The 21,083-nt window shown below is 48.6% G+C and overlaps 1 protein-coding gene across 1 annotated transcript in view; it reads right to left on the bottom strand.

Moving 5' to 3' along the window:
* LOC147107646 (potassium/sodium hyperpolarization-activated cyclic nucleotide-gated channel 2-like) overlaps positions 1-20,706 on the bottom strand; it is a 206,419-nt gene extending 185,713 nt beyond the window's left edge. The window contains exon 1 of the mRNA XM_086006852.1: positions 19,948-20,706. Coding sequence (XP_085862978.1) covers positions 19,948-20,666 — 719 coding nt within the window. The 5' untranslated portion in view covers positions 20,667-20,706. The remainder of the gene's footprint in view (positions 1-19,947) is intronic.
* Positions 20,707-21,083: the final 377 nt, after the last annotated feature.

The following is a 21,083-nucleotide window of genomic DNA, read 5'->3' as shown; positions in this document are numbered from 1 at the left end:
AGGTAGCGCCTCGCTCCTCGGCCTTTGCGCCTTAAGACAGGTGTGAAGCGCCTGATTTAGCGCTCCAATCACCTCCAGGGGCGATAAAAGCCAAGTTTGCAGTCGGAGGCGATAATTAGCTCCAGGCGCTAATCGTTGCGCCCGGCCGATAATTGCGCCCCAAATGGGGCGATACTGAATTTCTCCCCCTTTGTATTTAATATCTCAGTGGTTCTTGTTAAGCTTGAGTAAATAATTTAGTCTTTGGGTAGTTTGCTTTGAGGAGCAAATAGAAAAGTTGCAGTGTAGTTTAGACCTAGTTAACAGCAATTTTATAAATCACCTTGTATCTAAGTTGTTTAGAAACATAGAAACATAGAAGATAGGAGCAGGAGTAGGCCATTCGGCCCCTCGAGCCTGCTCCGCCATTCAATGAGATCATGGCTGATCATCCAAATTCAGTACCCGGTCCCTGCCTTCTCCCCATATCCCTTGATCCCTTTAGCCTTAAGAAATATATCCAACTCTTTCTTGAATATATTTAATGAACTGGCCTCCACCGCCCTCTGTGGCAGAGAATTCCACAGGTTCACCACTCTCTGGGTGAAGAAATTCCTCCTCATTTCAGTCCTAAATGGCTTACCCCTTATCCTTAGACTATGACCCCTGGTTCTGGACTCCCCAGCCATCAGAAACATCCTTCCTGCATCTAGTCTGTCCAGGCCTGACAGAATTTTATAGGTTTTGATGAGATCCACTCTCTATCTTCTAAACTCCAGTGAGTATAAGCCCAATCGACACAACCTCTCCTCATACGTCATTCCTGCCATCCCAGGTATCAGCCTGGTGAATCTTCGCTGCACTCCTTCCATGGCAAGCCATCCTTCCTCAGGTAAGGCGACCAAAACTGTACACAATACTCAAGGTGTGGTCTCACCAAGGCCCTGTACAACTGCAGCAAGACATCCTTGTTCTTGTACTTGAGGATGTAACTGGTAAAATAGATAAGGGAGAACCAGTGGATGTGGTGTATTTGGACTTTCAGAAGGCTTTCGATAAGGTCCGGCATAAGAGATTAGCGTGCAAAATTAAGGCACATGGGATTGGGGGCAAGGTATTCACTTGGATAGAGAACTGGTTGGCGGACAGAAAGCAAAGAGTTGGAATAAACGGGTCGTTTTCCGAGTGGCAGGCAGTGACTAGTGGGGTACCGCAAGGATCGGTCCTAGGACCCCAGCTGTTCACAATATATATTAATGATCTGGACGAGGGAATTGGATGTAATATCTCCAAATTTGCAGATGACACAAAGCTGGGTGGGAGGGTATGCTGTGAGGAGGATGTCGTGAAACTCCAGTACGATTAGGACAGGTTGGGTGATTGGGCAAAAACATGGCAAATGCACTATAATGTGGATAAATGTGAGGTTATCCACTTTGGTGGCAAAAACAGGAAGGCAGATTATTATTTGAATGGCAATAGATTGGGAGAAGGGGAAGTGCAAAGAGACCTGGGTGTTCTTGTGCACCAGTCGCTGAAGGTAAGCATGCAGGTGCAGCAGGCGGTTTCTAATTACAGGTAGAATGGAAGGACAGCTATGACCCGTAGCCTGCAATTCCTGCACCATGTGAAAACTTCAGGATGCTTCATGTGTCCCAGAGGCCCATGTTTGCAGGAAGTGCCTCCAGCTGTTAGAGCTCGCACTAAGGGTTTCTGAGCTTGAGGGGCAGCTGGATTCACTGCAGCACATACAGGTGGCTGAGTGTTTCCTGGATCGCAGGTTTTGCCTCCCTGGTACCAGGGGAAGGGACATCACAGAGAGGGTGAAGAACATTCTGCGGTGGGGAAGGGGAAGAGCCAGAAATCGTGTGTCAACTGTGGCTCAGTTGGTAGCACCCTTGCCTCTGAGTCAGAAGGTTGTGGGTTCAAGTCTCACTTCAGAGACTTGAGCACAAAAATCTAGGCTGACACTCCAGTGCAGTACTGAGGGAGTGCTGCACAGTCGGAGGTGCTGTCTTTCGGATGAGACCTTAAACCGAGTCCCCTTCTGCTCTCTAAGGTGGGCGTAAAAGATCCCATGGCACCATTTTGAAGAAGAGCAGGGGAGTTAGCCCCAGTGTCCTGGCCAATATTTATCCCTCAACGAACATTAAAAAAAAAGATTATCTGATCATTATCACATGCTGTTTGTGTGAGCAAATTGGCTGCTGCGTTTCCTATATTACAACAATGACTACACTTCAAAAAGTACTTAATTGGCTGTAAAGTACTTTGGGACGTCCGGTGGTTGTGAAAGGCGCTGTATAATTGCAAGTCTTTCTTTCTCCAGGAGGTGGTCACCCCACAGCCAGATAGAGTTCAGAAAAGCAAGTGAGTGGCCTACCTAAAGGGTAGGAAGGAGGCAGGCAGTGCAGGAATCCTTCGGGAGTGTGGCACTCTCAAACTGATATTCAGCATTGAATACTGGTGAGGGTGACGATACCTCAAAGGAGTGCAGTCCCGAGCCTGGCACCATGAGGCAAAGGACTGCACAGGGGGCTAGGGCAAAGTGTAGGAATGCAGTAGTAATTGGGGAGTCGATAGTCAGGGGGACAGACAGGCAGTTCTGCTACTGTCGATGCGAGACCCATATGGTATGTTACCTCCCTGGTGCCAGGGGAAGGAACATCACGGAGAGGGTACAGAACATTCTGCGGGGGGAAGGGGAAGAGCCAGAAGTTGTGGTCCGTATCGGAACTAATGACATAGAGAGGAAGAGGGTTGAGGTCCTGCAGTCAGAGTTTAAAGAGCTGGGGAAGAAGTTAAAAAGCAGGACATCAAAGGTAGTAATCTCTGGATTACTCCCAGTGTCACATTCTACTGACAGTAGAAACAGGAAGGTATGGCAGGTTAATGCGTGGCTAGAGACATGGTGCAGGAGGGACGGCTTCAGATTCCTGGGACATTGGGACCAGTTCTATGGCAAGAGGGACCTGTTCAAGATGGATGGTTTGCACCTGAACAGAGCCGGGACCAATATCCTTGCGGCAGATTAACTAGTGCTGTGGGGATGATTTAAACTAATTCGGCAGGGGGTTGGGCACCAGGATGTAACATTAAAAAGCAGAAACAAGATGCACAGAGGATTGGGAGAGACAGTTCTAGTCAGAAAGAATACAGAATTAGGTGGGATCACAGAAAATACAAAGAGCTCTAAGTTAGGTCTGGAATGCAAGTGTGTTTAATAAGGTTGGGGAGCTGCAGGCAGTAATAGCCACGTGGGAATATGATGTAGTGGTGATAACTGAGACCTGGCTCAAAAAAGGGAAGGACTGAATGCTTAATATTCCTGGGTACAAGGTATTCAGAAAAGATAGGGAAGGGAAAAAAGGAGGGGTAGCATTTTTGATGAAGGAAAATATTACAGTGCTACAAAGAGAGAATGTCCTTGAGGGATCAAAGACAGAATCTATTTGGTTGGAATTGAGAAACAATAAAGGAGCTATTGTGGCGGATCGCCACCTAAACGGGCGCAATCCACTTTTCCGTCCGTGGACAATAAATCGGGCACCTTGCCTTTAAGAAGCATGCTGCCTTTAAGGCATGACAAAGGAGCGGGCGTCGCCCTCAGTGTGTACTCAAAAGCGCGGGTGTCGCCCTCAGTCTGTTTTCGGGTTTAGCAGAGAGAGGAGCTGGGGCAGCCATCTCTCAAGAGAATGTAATAAAAGCCATGTGTTCCTCAGATCGGTTCGGCCTCCATTCGTGTTCCGCGGCAGCCGCAACATTGGTGACCCCGACGCTCAGAATGTATTCCGAGCACTGCAATGGCGGACACGAACGCAGTTTCCGTGAAACTGCCGGAGTTTTGGGAAAACCAGCCTGAAGCCTGGTTCCTCCAAGCTGAGTCCCGATTCCGGCTGCGACACATCACCACAGATGGGACGAAGTATGACTACCTCGTCGCATCACTCGGTAGCTCCACAGTCACGAAGGTCTGGATAGCGCTGCAGAACTCACCAGAGGAGGGCAAGTATGCACATCTTAAGGCCGCGCTCCTTAAAAAATTTACGACCTCGACATACCAGCGAAACTGCCGCCTCCTCGACCTTCCAGGCCTCGGTGACGCCTCACCGTCAGACCTCCTCTCCCACATGCTCTCACGCACCGACGAGAGCCCACCCGGGTCCCTCTTCCGCACGCTGTTCATCCGCCAGCGATCGTGGCGTCCGGCCTCACGGACCTAGAAGCCCTGGCCGACGAGGCCAACAAGCTGCTGTCCGCTCACTCCAGCCGCGACGTCGCTCCGGACCTGGCAGCCACAGCCTGGGTGCGCCCCTCACCGGCCACCACGCGGCCACAAGGCCCAGCCACGGGGCCCACGGGGCCTTCGCGCCCCACAAACCCGGGCTACTGTTACTACCACGCACGGTTCGGCGCCAGGGCACAACGGTGCACACCTCCCTGCTCCTTCAAGTCCGCCCCCGTACCAGCCCCCGCGATGGCCGTGGGCCACGCGGGCTCCCTGCTGTACGTCACGGATGACAAAACCGGCCGCCGGTTCCTGTGCGACACTGGAGCTCAGCACAGCATCATCCCGGCCTCCGCCCTCGACATCCAAAAGGGCGAACGAGGACAGGCGCTGGCTGCCGCTAACGGCTCGGACATCCAGACGTACGGCACCCGCACAGTCACCCTCGACCTCGCTGGTCGCCGCTACCGATGGGAGTTCATCACTGCCAAGGTACTCTCCCCTCTCATCGGCGCAGACTTCCTGTGCGCCCACGGCCTACTGGTAGACATCCCTCGACACCGCCTCGTGGACATGAACACCATGTCCCCCATCCTGGGCGCCATGGCCCCCCGTCAACCCGCCGACATGGCGTCACAGTGCCACGCCCGGGCCACAGATGACTACTCGGCACTCCTGGCCGAATTCCCGGCCCTCACCAACCCGACCTTCTCCGCGGAGGTCGCCAAACACGGGGTGGAACACTTCATCCCCACCACGGGCCCCCCAGTGTACGCCCACGCCCGCAGGCTGGACCCGGCCAAACTAGAGATCGCGCGGACCGAGTTTGCCACTATGGAACAGCTCGGCATCATCCGCAGCTCCAACAGTCCCTGGGCCTCCCCACTCCACATCGCCCCCAAACCAGGCGGGGGTTGGCGCCCCTGCGGGGATTACCGCCGCCTCAACGATGCCACCACCCCTGATCGGTACCCCGTGCCGCACATTCAGGACTTCTCAGCTAGACTGGCCGGCCGCTCAGTCTTTTCCAAAGTCGACCTGGTGCGCGGCTACCACCAAGTCCCCGTCCACCCCGCGGACGTCCCCAAGACGGCCGTAATCACCCCCTTCGGGCTTTTCGAGTTCCTGCGGATGCCCTTCGGCCTCAAAAATGCGGCCCAGGCATTCCAACGGCTCATGGACTCGGTCCTTCGGGACCTGAAGTTCCTGTTCGTCTACCTGGACGACATCCTGGTAGCCAGTTCCTCCAAGCAGGAACACCTCGAACACCTTCGCATCCTGTTCGGGCGCCTCAGCGACCACGGGCTCATCCTCAGCCCAGCCAAGTGCCAGTTCGGCCTGGACAAGATCGACTTCCTCGGCCACCACATCACCCATGCTGGGGCCATTCCCCTGCCCACCAAGGTGCAGGCCGTCCAGCAATTTCCCCGCCCCACCACCATCAAAGGACTCCAGGAGTTCCTCGGGATGGTGAATTTCTACAACCGCTTCATCCCCAAAGCGGCGTCCCTCATGAGGCCCCTGTATGAAGCCCTCCGGGGCAGGAGCGGCAAGATGGCGGTCGAATGGACGGCAGACGTATCAGCCGCCTTCAACTCCACCAAGACCGCGCTCGCCGACGCCACCCTGCTCGCGCACCCACGGCCCAATGCCAGAGTAGCGCTCACCACGGACGCCTCCGACCACGCGGTCGGCGCCGTCTACGAGCAGTGGGTCGACGGCGCCTGGCAACCACTTGCCTTCTTCAGCCGCCAACTACGCCCCCGGAGGTCAAGTACAGCACCTTCGACCGCGAGCTCCTCGCGCTGTACCTGGCGGTCCGCCATTTTCGGTTTTTGCTGGAGGGCCACCCATTCACTGCGTTTGTCGACCACAAACCCCTGACATTCGCAATGGCAAAGACAACCGACCCCTGGTCCGCCAGGCAGCAGCGCCAGCTCGCGGCAGTGTCCGAGTTCACCACGGACATCCAACACGTCTCCGGCCGAGACAACGTGGTAGCCGACTGCCTCTCCCGCCCCGCCATCCACGCCGCACACCTGGCAGTCGACTACGCTCAACTCGCAGCAGACCAGCTCACGGACCCTGATCTGCTCTCCGCACCTACCAACCTACCAGGGCTACGCCTGGCCGACGTCGCCTGCGGCCCGACCGCAGTCACGGTCATGTGCGACATATCCCTATCTCAACCTCGGCCCGTCGTCCCAGCGTCCTGGCGCCGCCGGGTATTCGAGATTCTCCACAACCTCTCCCACCCCGGCGCCCGCGCATCCATCAAATTGGTAGCCAACCGCTTTGTCTGGCGCGGCCTTCGCAAGGATGTGCGTACTTGGGCCAACTCCTGCCTAGCCTGCCAACGGGCCAAGGTGCAGCAACACACGAAAGCACCCCTCGAGGAGTTCACCGTCCCTTCATGTAGATTCGACCACATCCACGTGGACATCGTCGGGCCCCTGCCGCCGTCGCAAGGCCACACGCACTTGCTGACGATCGTCGACCGCACCACGCGCTGGCCCGAGGCAATTCCACTGACCTCTACCACCACTGCCGACATCGCCAGAGCCTTCGTCAGCACCTGGGTCGCACGGTTCAGCGTCCCCTCCGACATGACGTCGGACAGAGGTCCGCAATTTACCTCTGAACTCTGGACCGCCATCGCACGCAATCTCGGGGTGACCATTCACCGCACCACAGCATACCACCCCCAAGCCAACGGACTGTGTGAGCGGTTCCACAGATCCTTGAAGGCATCTCTTCGAGCCAGCCTCCAGGACGGCGCCTGGACCGACCGACTCCCGTGGGTCCTCCTCGGCCTGCGCTCCGCGGTTAAAGACCTCCACGCATCGGCAGCAGAGCTCGTGTACGGCCAGCCGCTGCGCGTACCCGGCGAGTTCCTGCCCACCGCCACGACACCCTGGTCAGCCGACCAGCAACGCCACGACTTCGCCTCACCGGCGCTACAGTTCGCCCCGGTGCCCATTGCCCGGCACGGCGAATCCACCTCACACATCCCGCTAAGCCTGCACCAGGCACGGTTCGTTTTCATCCAACACGATGCCCACCGCGGACCCCTTCAACCCCCGTACGACGGGCCCTACAAAGTGCTACAGGCTGGGGACAAAATTTTCGACCTACAAGTGGGCGACAGGACTGAAAAAGTGTCGGTTGACCGACTCAAGCCAGCACACTCGGAGCCCGGTGAGCAGGTCCCAGTAGCTCGTCCACCGCCACGCGGCCGACCTGCCCTCAAGCCAGTACACCCGGCTGCTCCACGCCCGACCGTTCCACGTCCACCGGCGTCCTACAAGAGCCGCACCGGCCGGCCCATCAGACCGCCGCACCGTCTCGTCCACACCTCCTAAGCAGATTCTGGGGGGAGCTGTGTGGCGGATCGCCACCTAAACGGGCGCAATCCACTTTTCCGTCCGTGGACAATAAATCGGGCACTTTGCCTTTAAGAAGCATGCTGCCTTTAAGGCATGACAAAGGAGCGGGCGTCGCCCTCATTGTGTACTCAAAAGCGCGGGTGTCGCCCTCAGTCTGTTTTCGGGTTTAGCAGAGAGAGGAGCTGGGGCAGCCATCTCTCAAGAGAATGTAATAAAAGCCATGTGTTCCTCAGATCGGTTCGGCCTCCATTCGTGTTCCGCGGCAGCCGCAACACTATTACGCTATTGGTGTATTTTATAGGCCATCAATTAGTGGGAAGGAGATAGAGGGGTAGATTAGCAAATAAATTACTGAGAGGTGCAAGAACTGTAGAGTAGTGATAATAGAAGACTTTAACTACCCCAATATTGAGTGGAGCAGTGATTGTGTTAAAAGCAACGAAGTGGAGGAATTTCTGAACTCTGTCCAGAATTTTCCTGATCAGTATGTTTCCTGGCCAACGAGGAAGGAGGCATTGCTGGATCTAGTACTAGGGAATGAAGTGGGCCAAGTGGAGAATGTCACAGTTGGAGAGCGTCTCGGGAATAGTGATCATAGTATTGTAAGGTTTAGATTAGTTATGGAGAAGGACAAGGAGCAATCTAAAATAAAAAATACTTAACTGGAGAAGGGCTAATTTCAGCGAATTGAGGAGGGATCTGGCCCGGGTAAATTGGAGTCAAAGACTGGCAGGCAAAAATGTAATGCAGCAATGGGCAGCCTTTAAAGAGGAGATGGTTCGGGTACAGTCTAGGTACGTTCCCACAAGAGGGAAAGAACATAAGAACATAAGAAATAGGAGCAGGAGTAGGCCAATCGGCCCCTCGAGCCTGCTCCGCCATTCAATAAGATCATGGCTGATCTGATCCTAACCGCCAATCCACTATCACAGAACCATCTCCTGAATCTAACAGAATTAGACACACGAAATAGGAGCAGGATCAGGCTACACGGCCCCTGGGCCCGCTCCGCTACCCACAGGGCCATGGCCGATCCGAACCTAGACTCATGTCCAAATTCCTGCCCGCTCCCCGTAACCCTTAATTCCCTTTACTTCTAGGAAACTGTCTATTTCTGTTTTAAATTTATGTAATGATGTAGCTTCTACAGCTTTTTGGGGCAGCATATTCCATGGACCTACCACCCTCTGAGTGAAGTAGTTCCTCCTCATCTCAGTTTTGAAAGAGCAGCCCCTTATTCTAAGACTATGCCCCCTAGTTCTAGTTTCACCCATCATCGGGAACATCCTCCCCGCATCCACCTGATCCAACCCCTTCACAATCTTATATGTTTCAATAAGATCGCCTCTCATTCTTCTGAACTCCAATGAGTAGAGTCCCAATCTACTCAACCTCTCCTCATATGTCCATCCCCTCATCCCCGGGATTAACCGAGTGAACCTTCTTTGTACTGACTCGAGAGCAAGTATGTCCTTTCTTAAGTATGGACATCAAAACTGTACGCAGTATTCCAGGTGCGGACTCACCAATGCCTTGTACAACTGAAGCAATACCTCCCTATTTTTATATTCTATCCCCCTAGCAATGAAAGCCAACATTCCATTAGGGAGGACAACCAAAGGGAGGACAACCAAAGCCAAAGCTCCCTGGATGACAAAGGAGTAGGAGAGTAGGATGAAGCAGAAAAAGGGGACGAATGACAGATGTCAGCTTCACAAGGGAGGATCAGGCTTACTATAAAAAGTACAGAGGAGAAGTGAAAAAGGAAATAAGAGGGGCAAAGAGACTGTACGAGAATAGATTCGTGGCTAACATAATAGGGAATTCAAAGATCTTCTATAGGCATGTTAACAGTAAAAGGGTTGTCAGAGGACTGGTGCGGCCGATTAGGGACCAAAATGGAGAACTATTGGTGGAGGCAGAAGACATGGCTGAGGTACTAAATGAGTACTTTGCATCGGAGTTTACCAAGGAAAAGTACTTTGACAAAGCTATGGTAAATGAGGAGATTGCTGGGATACTGGATGAGGTAAAAATAGATAAAAAGGTACTAAAAAGGCTGGCAGTAATTAAAGTAAAAAAGTCACCCGGTACAGATGGGATGTGTTATGTTCATTAATAAATAGACATTCTTATGATGAACACAGCTAGCTTCTAGCTAGTCATTTATTCAGTACACGTTCTCTAGGTACAGTATCTGTAGAGATGCAGCATGTGTGCTCCTGTGTGCAGGCTGCCATCTTGACTGTTGCCTTGTGGGTAGCCTAGTGCCTCATGGGTAATGTAGTCTTAATATATATACAGCTGGGCAGTGTAGTCTTATACATACAGCTATATACAGCTCTACGGCTCCACCTAGTGTCCACTATAGAATGATGTTATTGATCACTACATCCCCCTTTCTTTGAGGTTTAACAAAATCAATATCAATCAACTTTCAAGAAAACAATAAAGATAATATCAGTAACACTTTTGTTAGTGCTCTATAAACATAAACATTTTCAAAACAGTCAACACATTTTCAAAGCTCTACATTGTACTCAAAGATTAAGTCTATCAGGCTTTTTTACTTCACGTGTGGATCTTCTCAACACGGGTAAGTCTGATGTGTCTTCATGAGATTCTTCTGGCGGTGAATGACAAGATGCAGTTGCGGCATTGTCATCAATCTGCTCTTGTATAGATCGAGGTCTCCTTGCGATCTTTGCTTGGAGAGGGTTTCAGTGTTTCCTTCACTCTTCATGCCATAACTCTCAATGTAGTCAATGCACTCTCGAAAAACTGCTGGCAGCTGGATCCCATCATACAGCATAGTCCTCTCAGCAGCCTCGGCTAATGGAACACCAAAGGTTAGCCTGAGGGAAGAAGGAGTATCCACCGGAACTGCTTCCTGCTCTGGTGCAGGCTTCTTCTTTTTCTTTTTCTCTTTCCACTGCTTAACAACATCTGCTGCGGTTATATCTTTGGACTTTTTCTCCTTGTGTTTTTCCTCTTTGTGCTTTTCTTCCTTTGCCTTCTCTTTGACCTTAAAGTCTTTTTCTTTCTTCTTGGAGAAACTAGGCTTTTTGAAGACATGGATACCCTTTGGCCTTTTCATACTTGATGGGCTCTCTGCTTCATCATCTGGTCTGCTTATGGCACAGTTTATACGGTAGACTCTCTTGACCAGTTCTAAGTCTTCACAAGCTTTGTCACCTAGTATCGAATCAAGTCTTTCAGCCACAACAGAAAACATGAGATGATGCACTTGCTCTTTGACTGTCACTTTAAGTCTGCATACACCTAAGCTATCTATTTTCTGTCCATTATAGTCCTTCAGTAGTACTGACTTATTCTGTATTTTGGGCTTTTCTTTCATATTTTTTATGTCATTCATACTGATTAAGTTTGCTTTTGCCCCAGTGTCCAGTTTCAATGTAACTAATGCTCCATTTATCTGCAGTGGGATCATCCATTTGTCCACTTTTACTGCATTGACTTTATGTTCAGCATTGTCCATTTCTGAGGGCTGCACATTTTCTGTATCTTTTTTGATATCATCACGACACCATTCCTACAAAAAATGTCTCACTTAAACCAGTGTCCTCAATCACATTAACTCATTGCCTTTCTTAGTTTTTACTTTTGAAAAGCATTGTTTGGCAAAGTGATTCTTTCCATTACACTTTGTGCACATTTTTCCAAACGCTGGGCATTGTCTTAACTGGTGTTTGTAACCACAGCGTTTACAATTTAAAATGTCATCCTCCGATTGCTTTTCATTTCTGTTCTGCCCACGTTTCTTCCCCTTGTAGGACACAGCACCGACAGCAGCATTATCACTCATTACAATCGCATCATTATTGATTTCACTGAAAGTCTTCGTGTGCTTTCGAGCTAGCTAGCTGGCTTGGCATATTTTCACCGCATTTTCCAAATTTAGTTCGGTTTCTCTCAACAGACGTTCCCTGACTTTTTTATCATGAATACCAAACACAATCTGGTCACGAATCATGGATGCTTTGAGCTCAGAGAAATTACATGTCTGTGCTTTCAGTTTCAGATCAGTTATAAAGCTATCAAAAGTCTCATTTTGTTGCTGTGTCCGAGAACGGAAGATATATCTTTCATACGTCTCATTCTTTTTGGGAGAGCAATGTGCATCAAATTTTTTTAGCACATCTTCTAATTTTCCTCTGTTCTCCTCTGGATTAAATACAAATGTATTAAATACCTCTATCGCCTGTGGGCCTGCAACCGTAAGCAGCAACGCTATCTTCCTTGCGTCTGGCTTCGTACCGAATCCGATGGCTGCAATGTAGAGTTCGAATTGTTGTTTAAAAATCCGCCAATTGTAGTCGACATTTCCCTCGAGATTCAAACGCTCTGGTGGCTTCAAATTCTCCATGTCGCTTTTCACAATTTTCAGCAGAGCTTCACCACCCTGGTACCATGTTATGTTCATTAATAAATAGACATTCTTATGATGAACACAGCTAGCTTCTAGCTAGTCATTTATTCAGTACACGTTCTCTAGGTACAGTATCTGTAGAGATGCAGCATGTGTGCTCCTGTGTGCAGGCTGCCATCTTGACTGTTGCCTTGTGGGTAGCCTAGTGCCTCGTGGGTAATGTAGTCTTAATATATATACAGCTGGGCAGTGTAGTCTTATACATACAGCTATATACAGCTCTACGCAGCTCTACGGCTCCACCTAGTGTCCACTATAGAATGACATGTTATTGATCACTACAGGATGCATCCTAGGTTGCTGAGGGAAGTAAGGGGAGAAATTGTGGAGGTGCTGGCCACAATCTTCCAGTCCTCCTTAGATGCAGGGGTGGTGCCAAAGGACTGGAGGATTGTAAATGTTACACCCTTGTTCAAAAAAGGGGAGAAGGGTAAACCTGGCAATTACAGGTCAGTCAGCTTAACTTCAGTGGCGGAGAAGCTTTTAGAAACAATAATCTGAGAGAATATTAACAGCCACTTGGACAAGCATGGACTTAATAAAAGAGAGCCAGCATGGATTTGTTAAGGACAAATCATATTTGACTAACTTGATTGAGTTCTTTGATGAGGTAAGAGAGAGGCTGGATGACGGCAATGCAGTTGATGTTGTGTATATGGACTTTCAAAAGGAATTTGATAAAGTACATGTTAGGTTTGTTAGCAAAATGAAGCCCATGGCAGTTATACAGTGGCGTTCCCCACGGTTTAGTACTAGGTCCACTGCTGTTTTTGATATACATTCATTGTTGTATCCATGTGTTAATGGAGACACGGAATGCAGGAGTTGGTTTCACAGGTGTTTACTGAACAAAGTCTGGAGGTGAACTAACAGGTACAAGACACTATACAGGCTTATATAGCCCGAGTGGCCATTACCGGCATTACAGTACATAGGGGGCTCTTAAAGGCACATACACCACATTCATGACTTGGACTTAGGGGTGCAGGGCATAATTTCAAAATCTGCAGATGCCACGAAACTTGGAAGTGTAGTAAACAGTGAGGAGTATAGTAATAGGCTTCAATAAGACATAGACAGGCTGGTGGAATGGGCAAACACATGGCAGATTAAATTCAACGCAGAGAAGTGTGAGGTGATACATTTTGGTAGGAAGAATGAGGAGAGACCATACACACTAAATGATACAATTTTAAAGAGCATGCAAGAACAGAGAGACCTGGGGGTGCTTGTGCAAAAATCTTTGAAGGTGGCAGGACAGGTTAACAAATCAGTTAATAAAGCATATGGGATCCTGGGCTTTATTAATAGAGGCATAGAGTACAAAAGCCAGGAGTTGTGTTAAACCTACATAAAACACTAGCTCAGCTCTAGTTGGAGTATTGTGTCTAATTCTAGGCACCACACTTTAGGAAGGACATAAAGGCTTTGGAGAGGGTACAGAAGAGATTTACTAGAATGGTTCCAGGGATGAGGGATTACAGTTACGTGAACAGACTGGAGAAGCTGGGGTTGTTCTGCTTGGAGCAGAGAAGGCCTTCTTAATCACTTGCTGCACCTGCATACTAACCTTTTGAGTTTCGTGCACCAGGACCCCCAGATCCCTTTGTACTTCAGTACTTTCCAGTTTCTTGCCATTAAGATAATAACTTGCTCTACGATTTTTCCTGCCAAAGTGCATAACCTCACACTTTCCAGTATTGTATTCCATCTGCCAAATCTCTGCCCACTTACTTAGCCTGTCTATGTCCCCTTACAGGTTTTTTATGTCCTCCTCACTCACTACTTTCCCTCCCATCTTAGTATCATCTGCAAACTTTGATATGTTACACTCGGTCCCCTCCTCCAAATCGTTAATATAGATTGTAGAGTTGGGGACCCAGCACTGACCCCTGCGGAACACCACTAGTTACTGATTGCCAGTCTGAGAATGAACCATTTATCCCAACTCTCTGCCTTCTGTTAGATAGCCAATCCTCTATCCATGCCAGAATATTACCCCCAATCCCGTGATTTTTTATCTTAAGCAATAATCTTTTGTGTGGCACCTTGTCAAATGCCTTTTGGAAGTCTAAATACACTACGTCCACTGGTTCCCCTTTATCCACCCTATATGTTACTTCCTCAAAGAACTCCAGCAAATTTGTCAAACATGACTTCCCCTTCATAAAACCATGCTGACTTTGTCCTATTAAATTATGATTATCCAAATGTCCTGTTACTGTCTCCTTAATAATGGACTCCAAAATTTTACCTACCACAGATGTTAGGCTAACTGGTCTATAGTTTCCAGCCTTCTGTCTACTGCCCTTTTTAAATAAGGGTGTTACATTAGCAGTTTTCCAGCCTGCAGGGACCTTTGCCGAGTCCAGGGAGTTTTGGAAAATTATTACCAATGCATCCACAATCCCTACCGCCACTTCCCTCAAGACCCTAGGATGTAAGCCATCAGGTCCAGGTGATTTATCCGCCTTGAGTCCCATTATTTTACCAAGTACCACTTCCTTAGTGATTTTGATCGTGTTTAGCTCCTCCCCCCCCCATAGCCCCCTGTTTGTCCAGTGTTGAGGTATTCTTAGTGTCTTCTACTGTAAAGACTGATACAAAATATTCATTCAGTGTTTTTGCCATCTCCATATTTCCCACCATTAATTTCCCAGTCTCATCCTCTAAGGGACCAACATTTACTTTAGCCACCCTTTTTCTTTTTATATAACTATAAAAACTCTTACTATCTGTTTTTATATTTTTTGCTAATTTACTTTCATAATCTATCTTCCCTTTCTTAATCAATCTTTTTGTTATTTTTTGCTGTCTTTTAAAGTTTTCCCAATCCTCTATCCTCCCACTAGATTTGGCTACCTTATATGCCGTTGTTTTTAGTCGAATACTATCCTTAATTTCTTTACTTAGCCACGGATGGCTGTCTTTTCTTTTACACCCTTTTCTTCTCAGTCGAATATATTTTTTTTGGAAGTTGTAAAATAATTCCTTAAATGTACACCACTGATCATGTATCGTCTTACCCTTTAATCTATTTTCCCAATCCACTCTACTCAATTCCGCTCTCATACCTTCATAGTCTCCTTTATTCAAGCTTAGCACACTTGTTTGAGATCCAACCTTCTCACCCTCTAATTGAATATGGAATTCAACCATGTTATGGTCACTCATTCCAAGGGGATCCTTTACTAGGACATTTTTAATTAATCCTGTCTCGTTACACAGGACCAGATCTAAGGTTGCTTGCCCCCTGGTCGGTTCAGTTACATACTGCTCAAGAAACCCATCCCTAATACACTCAATGAACTCATCCTCAAGGCAGCCCTGCCCAATTTGATTTGTCCAATTAATATGATGGTTAAAATCCCCCATAATTATAGATGTTCCCTTATTACAAGCCTCAACTATTTCCTGATTGATACTCCGTCCAACAGAGTTGCCACTGTTCGGAGGCCTATAGACTACGCCCACTAGTGTTTTTTTCCCCTTATTATTCCTTACCTCCACCCAAACTGTTTCATTATCCTGATCTTTTGACCCAATATCATTTCTCTGTATTACAGTGATTCCTTCCTTTATTAACATAGCCACCCCACCTCCCCTTCCTTCCTGCCTGTCCTTCCTGATCGTTAAATAACCTGGTATGTTTAATTCCCAGGCATTGTCACCCTGCAGCCATGTTTCTGTAATGGCCACAAGATCATACCCATATGTAGTTATTTGTGCCATTAACTCATCTATTTTGTTACGAATGCTACGTGCATTCAGATAGAGAACTTTCAAAGATGTTTTGTGACACTTAGTTCCTGCTTTTGCCCTTTTTATTACTTTACCTTTTACTCCATACCTTCTGCCCCTTCCTGACACGCTCTGGTTTTTAATTTCCCCACTGCTACCTAAGTCTATGACCTTCTCTGTTGTCATTTTTATTATTTGCTCTCTAGGAACCTCCCCCCCACTAGTTAGTTTAAAGCCCTCTCTACAGCCCTAGTTATATGATCCGCCAGGACTCTAGTCCCAGCACTGGCCAAGTGAAGCCCGTCCCAACGGAACAGCTCCCTCCTGCCCCAGTGCTGGTGCCAGTGTCCCAGGAAGCAAAACCCATTTCTCCCACACCAGTCTTTGAGCCATGCATTTAACTCTCTAATTTTATTTGTCCTAGCCAAATTCGCTCGTGGCTCAGGTACCCTTGTGGTTCTGCTTTTTAATTTGGCCCCTAGCTGCTCAAACTCCCTCAGCAGAACCTCCTTCCTTGTCCTATCTATGTCGTTGGTACCAACATGGACCACGACAACTGGATCCTCCCCCTCCCACTCCAAGTTTCTCTCCAGTCCAGAGGAGATGTCCTTAACCCTGGCACCGGGCAGGCAACACAGCCTTCGGGACTCTCGCTCTCGGCTGCAAAGAACTCTATCTATCCCCCTAACGATACTATCCCCTACCACTACAACATTTCTTTTAACTCCCCCCACTTGAGTGGCCCCCCGCTCCACGGTGCTGTGGCCAGGTTGCTCATCCTCCCCGCAGTCCCTGTTCCCATCCTCACAGGGAGTAAGAGCCTCGAACCTGTTGGACAAGTGCAAGGGCTGCGGCTCCTCCAACACTACCTCCTGGATCCCCGTACCTGCCTCACTTCTAGTCACACCATCCTGACCCTGGCCACGGACTACATCTGAATTAATTAATCTAATTGGTGTGAATACCTCGTGATACACAGAGTCCAGGTAACTCTCCCCCTCCCTGATGTGTCTCAGTGTTTGAAGCTCAGACTCCAGCTCTTCAACACAGAGCCGGAATTCCTCGAGCAGCCAACACTTACTGCAAATGTGATCACCGTGAGCATCAATGGTGTCCACCAGCTCCCACATATTGCAGCAGCAACACATCACCAGATCTCCCATTCTATGTAATTAATTAAATTTATTAATATTATTCTTAAATACCCTCCGCCCCGATTCTAGATGGTGAATATCACACCTTAGAAACTATAAACCAGAGATTTAAGCTTAAAAAGGGAGAAATACTTACCAACCAATCACTTACCCGCTTTCTGGTGACGTCACACTTGGATTACTTTTTACCTCTCTCCTTCCCTCCGAGTTCCCAGACTGGAGACTGTTAGGCCTTACCTGGTCTCTGGGACTTTTATAGCCCCGCTGCTGCCGCTGAGTTCCCGCCGATGCACTGAGGCCTTGCCTGGTCTCTGGGACTTTTATAGCCCCGCTGCTGCCGCTGAGTTCCCGCCGACGCACTGAGGCCTTACCTGGTCTCTGGGACTTTTATAGCCCCGCTGCTGCCGCTGAGTTCCCGCCGACGCACTGAGGCCTTACCTGGTCTCTGGGACTTTTATAGCCCCGCTGCTGCCGCTGAGTTCCCGCCGACGCACTGAGCCCTTACCTGGTCTCTGGGACTTTTATAGCCCCGCTGCTGCCGCTGAGTTCCCGCCGACGGATATTTAATTTCAGTACCCATAACTTAAGCTCGATCAAGTAAGTAAGTCAAGAAACTACACTGTAAACTAAGTTACCTAATTACAAATTTAATTAAATTGAATTAAATAAAACAAGGTCATATATGGATGGCAGTGCAGGTGGCGTGCCGCAACTGCAGCTTGTGGGAGTTTGTGGAGAGCATTGTGATCCTGGACAACCACGTTTGCAGTAAGTGCATCTTGAGGGACTTCAGCTCAGAGTTTTTGAGCTGGAATCCGAGGTGCAGACATTGCGGGGCATCAGGGATGGGGAGAGTTACCTGGACACTTTGATCCAGGAGGCAATCACACCCCTTAGATTAGGTAGTGGTACAGGTCTGGTTAGTGGTCAGGGACAGGAGGGTGTGACTGCAACTCAGGCAGGTAAGGGAACCCCAGGTGCAGTGCTGGAGGAGCCTCAGCCTTTGCCCTTGTCCAACAGATATGAGGTTCTTGCTGCCTGTGTGGATGAGGGAAAAGCCTGCAGGATGGATGAGCAAGCTGACCATGGCACTATGGTGCAGGAGGCCATTCCAGTGGAGGGAGTGAAAGGGAATGTAGTTGTGGTAGGGGACAGTATAGTCAGGGGGATAGATACTGTTCTCTGCAGCCGTGGCCGAGAGTTCCAAAGGTTATGTTGCCTGCCCAGTGCCAGGGTTAAAGACATCTCCTTGCGCTGGAGAAGAACTTGGAGTGGGAGGGGGTGGATCCAGTTATTGTGGTCCATGTAGGAGCCAACGACATAGGTAGAACTAGGAATGAGGTTCTGCTGAGGGAGTTTGAGGAGATAGGATCCAAATTAAAAAGCAGAACCTCAAAGGTAATAATCTCTGGATTGTTACCTGAGCCACGCGCAAATTGGCATAGGGACAAACAGATTAGAGGTTTAAATACATGGCTCAAAGAGTGGTGTGGGAGGAAGGTGTTTCAGTTCATGGGGCACTGGCACCAGTACTGGGGAAAGAAGGAGCTGTTCCGTTGGGACGGGCTCCACTTAATCTGGGCTGGGACCAGTGTCCTGGCGAACCGAATAACTAGGGCAGTAGACAGGACTTTAAACTTTAATGAAGAGGGAGGGTAGGGGCGGGAGGATTCAGGAGAGAGTAAATTTAAAAGCAGCGAGAAAAATGTCAAGGCTCTAGAGCAGTGTGTAGTTTTGGGTAAATTAAGCAAAATGGGTCAGGAAGTGACAGAGAGAGTAACAAAGGTAATAAGGCATCAGTGACTAAGGTGACATCAGGTAAAAATTAAAAAAGTCAAAGTTAAAGGCACTATATCTGAATGCGCGAAGCATTCGCAACAAAATAGATGAATTAATATCGCAGATATAAATTAACAGGTTTGATCCAATAGCCATAAGGGGTCGGCCATTTAGGACTGAGATGGGGAGAAATTTCTTCACTCAGAGGATGGTGAATCTTTGGAATTCTCTTCCCCAGAGGGCTGTGGAGGCTCAGTCGTTGAGTATATTCAAGACAGAGATCGATATATTTTTGAATATTAAAGGTATCAAGGCATATGGGGATAGTGCAGGAAAGTGGAGATGAGGTAAAGATCCTCTTGCACTTTTCAAAGAAGAGCAGGGTTGTTCTCCCGGTGTCCCGTTATCCCTCAACCAACATCACAAAAAAAGACTATCTGGTCATTATCTCATTGCTGTCTGTGGGACCTTGCTGTGTACAATTTGGCTGCTGCGTTGCCCTACATTATAACAGTGACTACATTTCAAAAGTACTTCATTGGCTGTAATGTGCTTTGGGACACTCTTAGGTTATGAAAGGTACTAAATAAATGCAAGTTCTTTCTATGATACTTCTTCCTACTGTCTCATATTAATATTATTACTTTAGTCATTTAAACATCGCCTGAGCAATTTACAGGTCATGTACACTTCTCCTCCCCTTCCCTTTGTTCTTTTCCTTTTAAATGCTGTTCAACAGTTCTTTCTCCACAGATGCTTACTGATCTGCTAAGTGTTTCCAGCATTTCCAGTTTTTATTTCAGATTTCCAACATTTGCCGTTTTTTACTTTGAATTTCCATAGGTTTACATATATACTGTATAGCAATCCTGTCAACCATAAATCTCACTATGATTTCTTTCAAATTAATTTGAATACAAATGCTGCATCAAGAAATCTAATTTTGCTACTAGTTCTAATGCACGTGACGCAACGCCAACAAAAAAATTAATCCAGACAGAACAAAGTAACAGAACGCTTCAGCAGAGGAGTTGCAGTTTAGATTGACCGGCACAGTATTATAACTCCGCCTCCAGGATTAATCTCTGGCCAATTTGCAGCACTATTCCAAACTAGGTTCACGTAGGCCTAATATTTGCGAAATCAACATTTTGATACCGAGATCAAACTCTAGCCATATGCAGCGTTTTGGATTACATTTAGGCGATTAATATGGAGGTGTAAGTTTACCTGAGTGTACTGTAAGGGTGAATGATGAAGGCATCTATATTTTTAGCGCGCTCACATTCTTTCAATACCGCGTCTTCACTGCCAAAAATATACAATGTCAGTCTATTTATTTGAGGTTCTTGTAGGTGCTCAGTTAGTTTGCAAGGGCACCTAATCACTGTAGTGCGAGTTTTAGTCGGTCTCTCTTCATCGGTCACAACCTCTACACACACTGAATCTGGTTTGTCCGTCGCCGTGCCGATGTTGCTTCTTATAATCGTTTCAACTTTAACGTCTAAACTGCTTTTCATTTTGACTTGTTCCTCGCCTTCTGTTCCCTTGTCATTTTCGGCCACCTGGTCCTCGCTTTGACCACGTTCGCCTTCTATATTCTCGACTATCTGACCAGGTACTTCCCTTCCCGCGCCCTCACCCTCCATTCTCGGACCATCTTCATCATCCCTTCCCGCGCCCTCACCCTTCATTCTCTGACCATCTTCATTCCTTCCCGCGTCTTCACTATCATGTGTTTCCCTTCCCGCGCCCTCACCTTTCTGACCATCTTCATTACTTCCCGCGCCCTCACCCTCCATTCTCGGACCATCTTCATCATCCCTTCTCGCGCCCTCACCTTTCTGGCCATCTTCATCCCTTCCCGCGCCCTCACCTTTCTGGCCATCTTCATCCCTTCCCGCGTCTTCACTATCATATGTTTCCCTTCCCGCGGCTTCACCCTCCATTCTCGGACCATCTTCATCATCCCTTCCCACGCCCTCACCCTCGATTTTCTGGCCATCTTCATCCCTTCCCGCGCCCTCACCCGCCATTCTCTGACCATCGTCTTCCTTTCCTGCATCTTGACCCTCGGCTCTTTGACCATCTTCATCCCTTCCCGCGCCCTCACCCGCCATTCTGTGACCATCTTCTTCCCTTCCCGCGCCCTCATCCGCCATTCTCTGACCATCGTCTTCCTTTCCTGCATCTTCACCCTCGGCTCTCTGACCATCTTCATCCCTTCCCGCACCCTCACCCGCCATTCTCTGACCATCTTCTTCCCTTCCCGCGATCTCATCCGCGAAGGTGACCATTTTCGCCTGCCGCACGTCCTGCGTTCTCTGGCCATTTTCGCCCTCTGACGCACGCTCGCCTGTCTGACC

Source organism: Somniosus microcephalus, chromosome 14 (genome assembly GCF_052327205.1).
Source record: "Somniosus microcephalus isolate GS21.2 chromosome 14, FLI_Smic_1.0, whole genome shotgun sequence".
NCBI lineage: Eukaryota > Metazoa > Chordata > Chondrichthyes > Squaliformes > Somniosidae > Somniosus > Somniosus microcephalus.
This window is presented reverse-complemented; position numbering and strand designations above follow the sequence as displayed.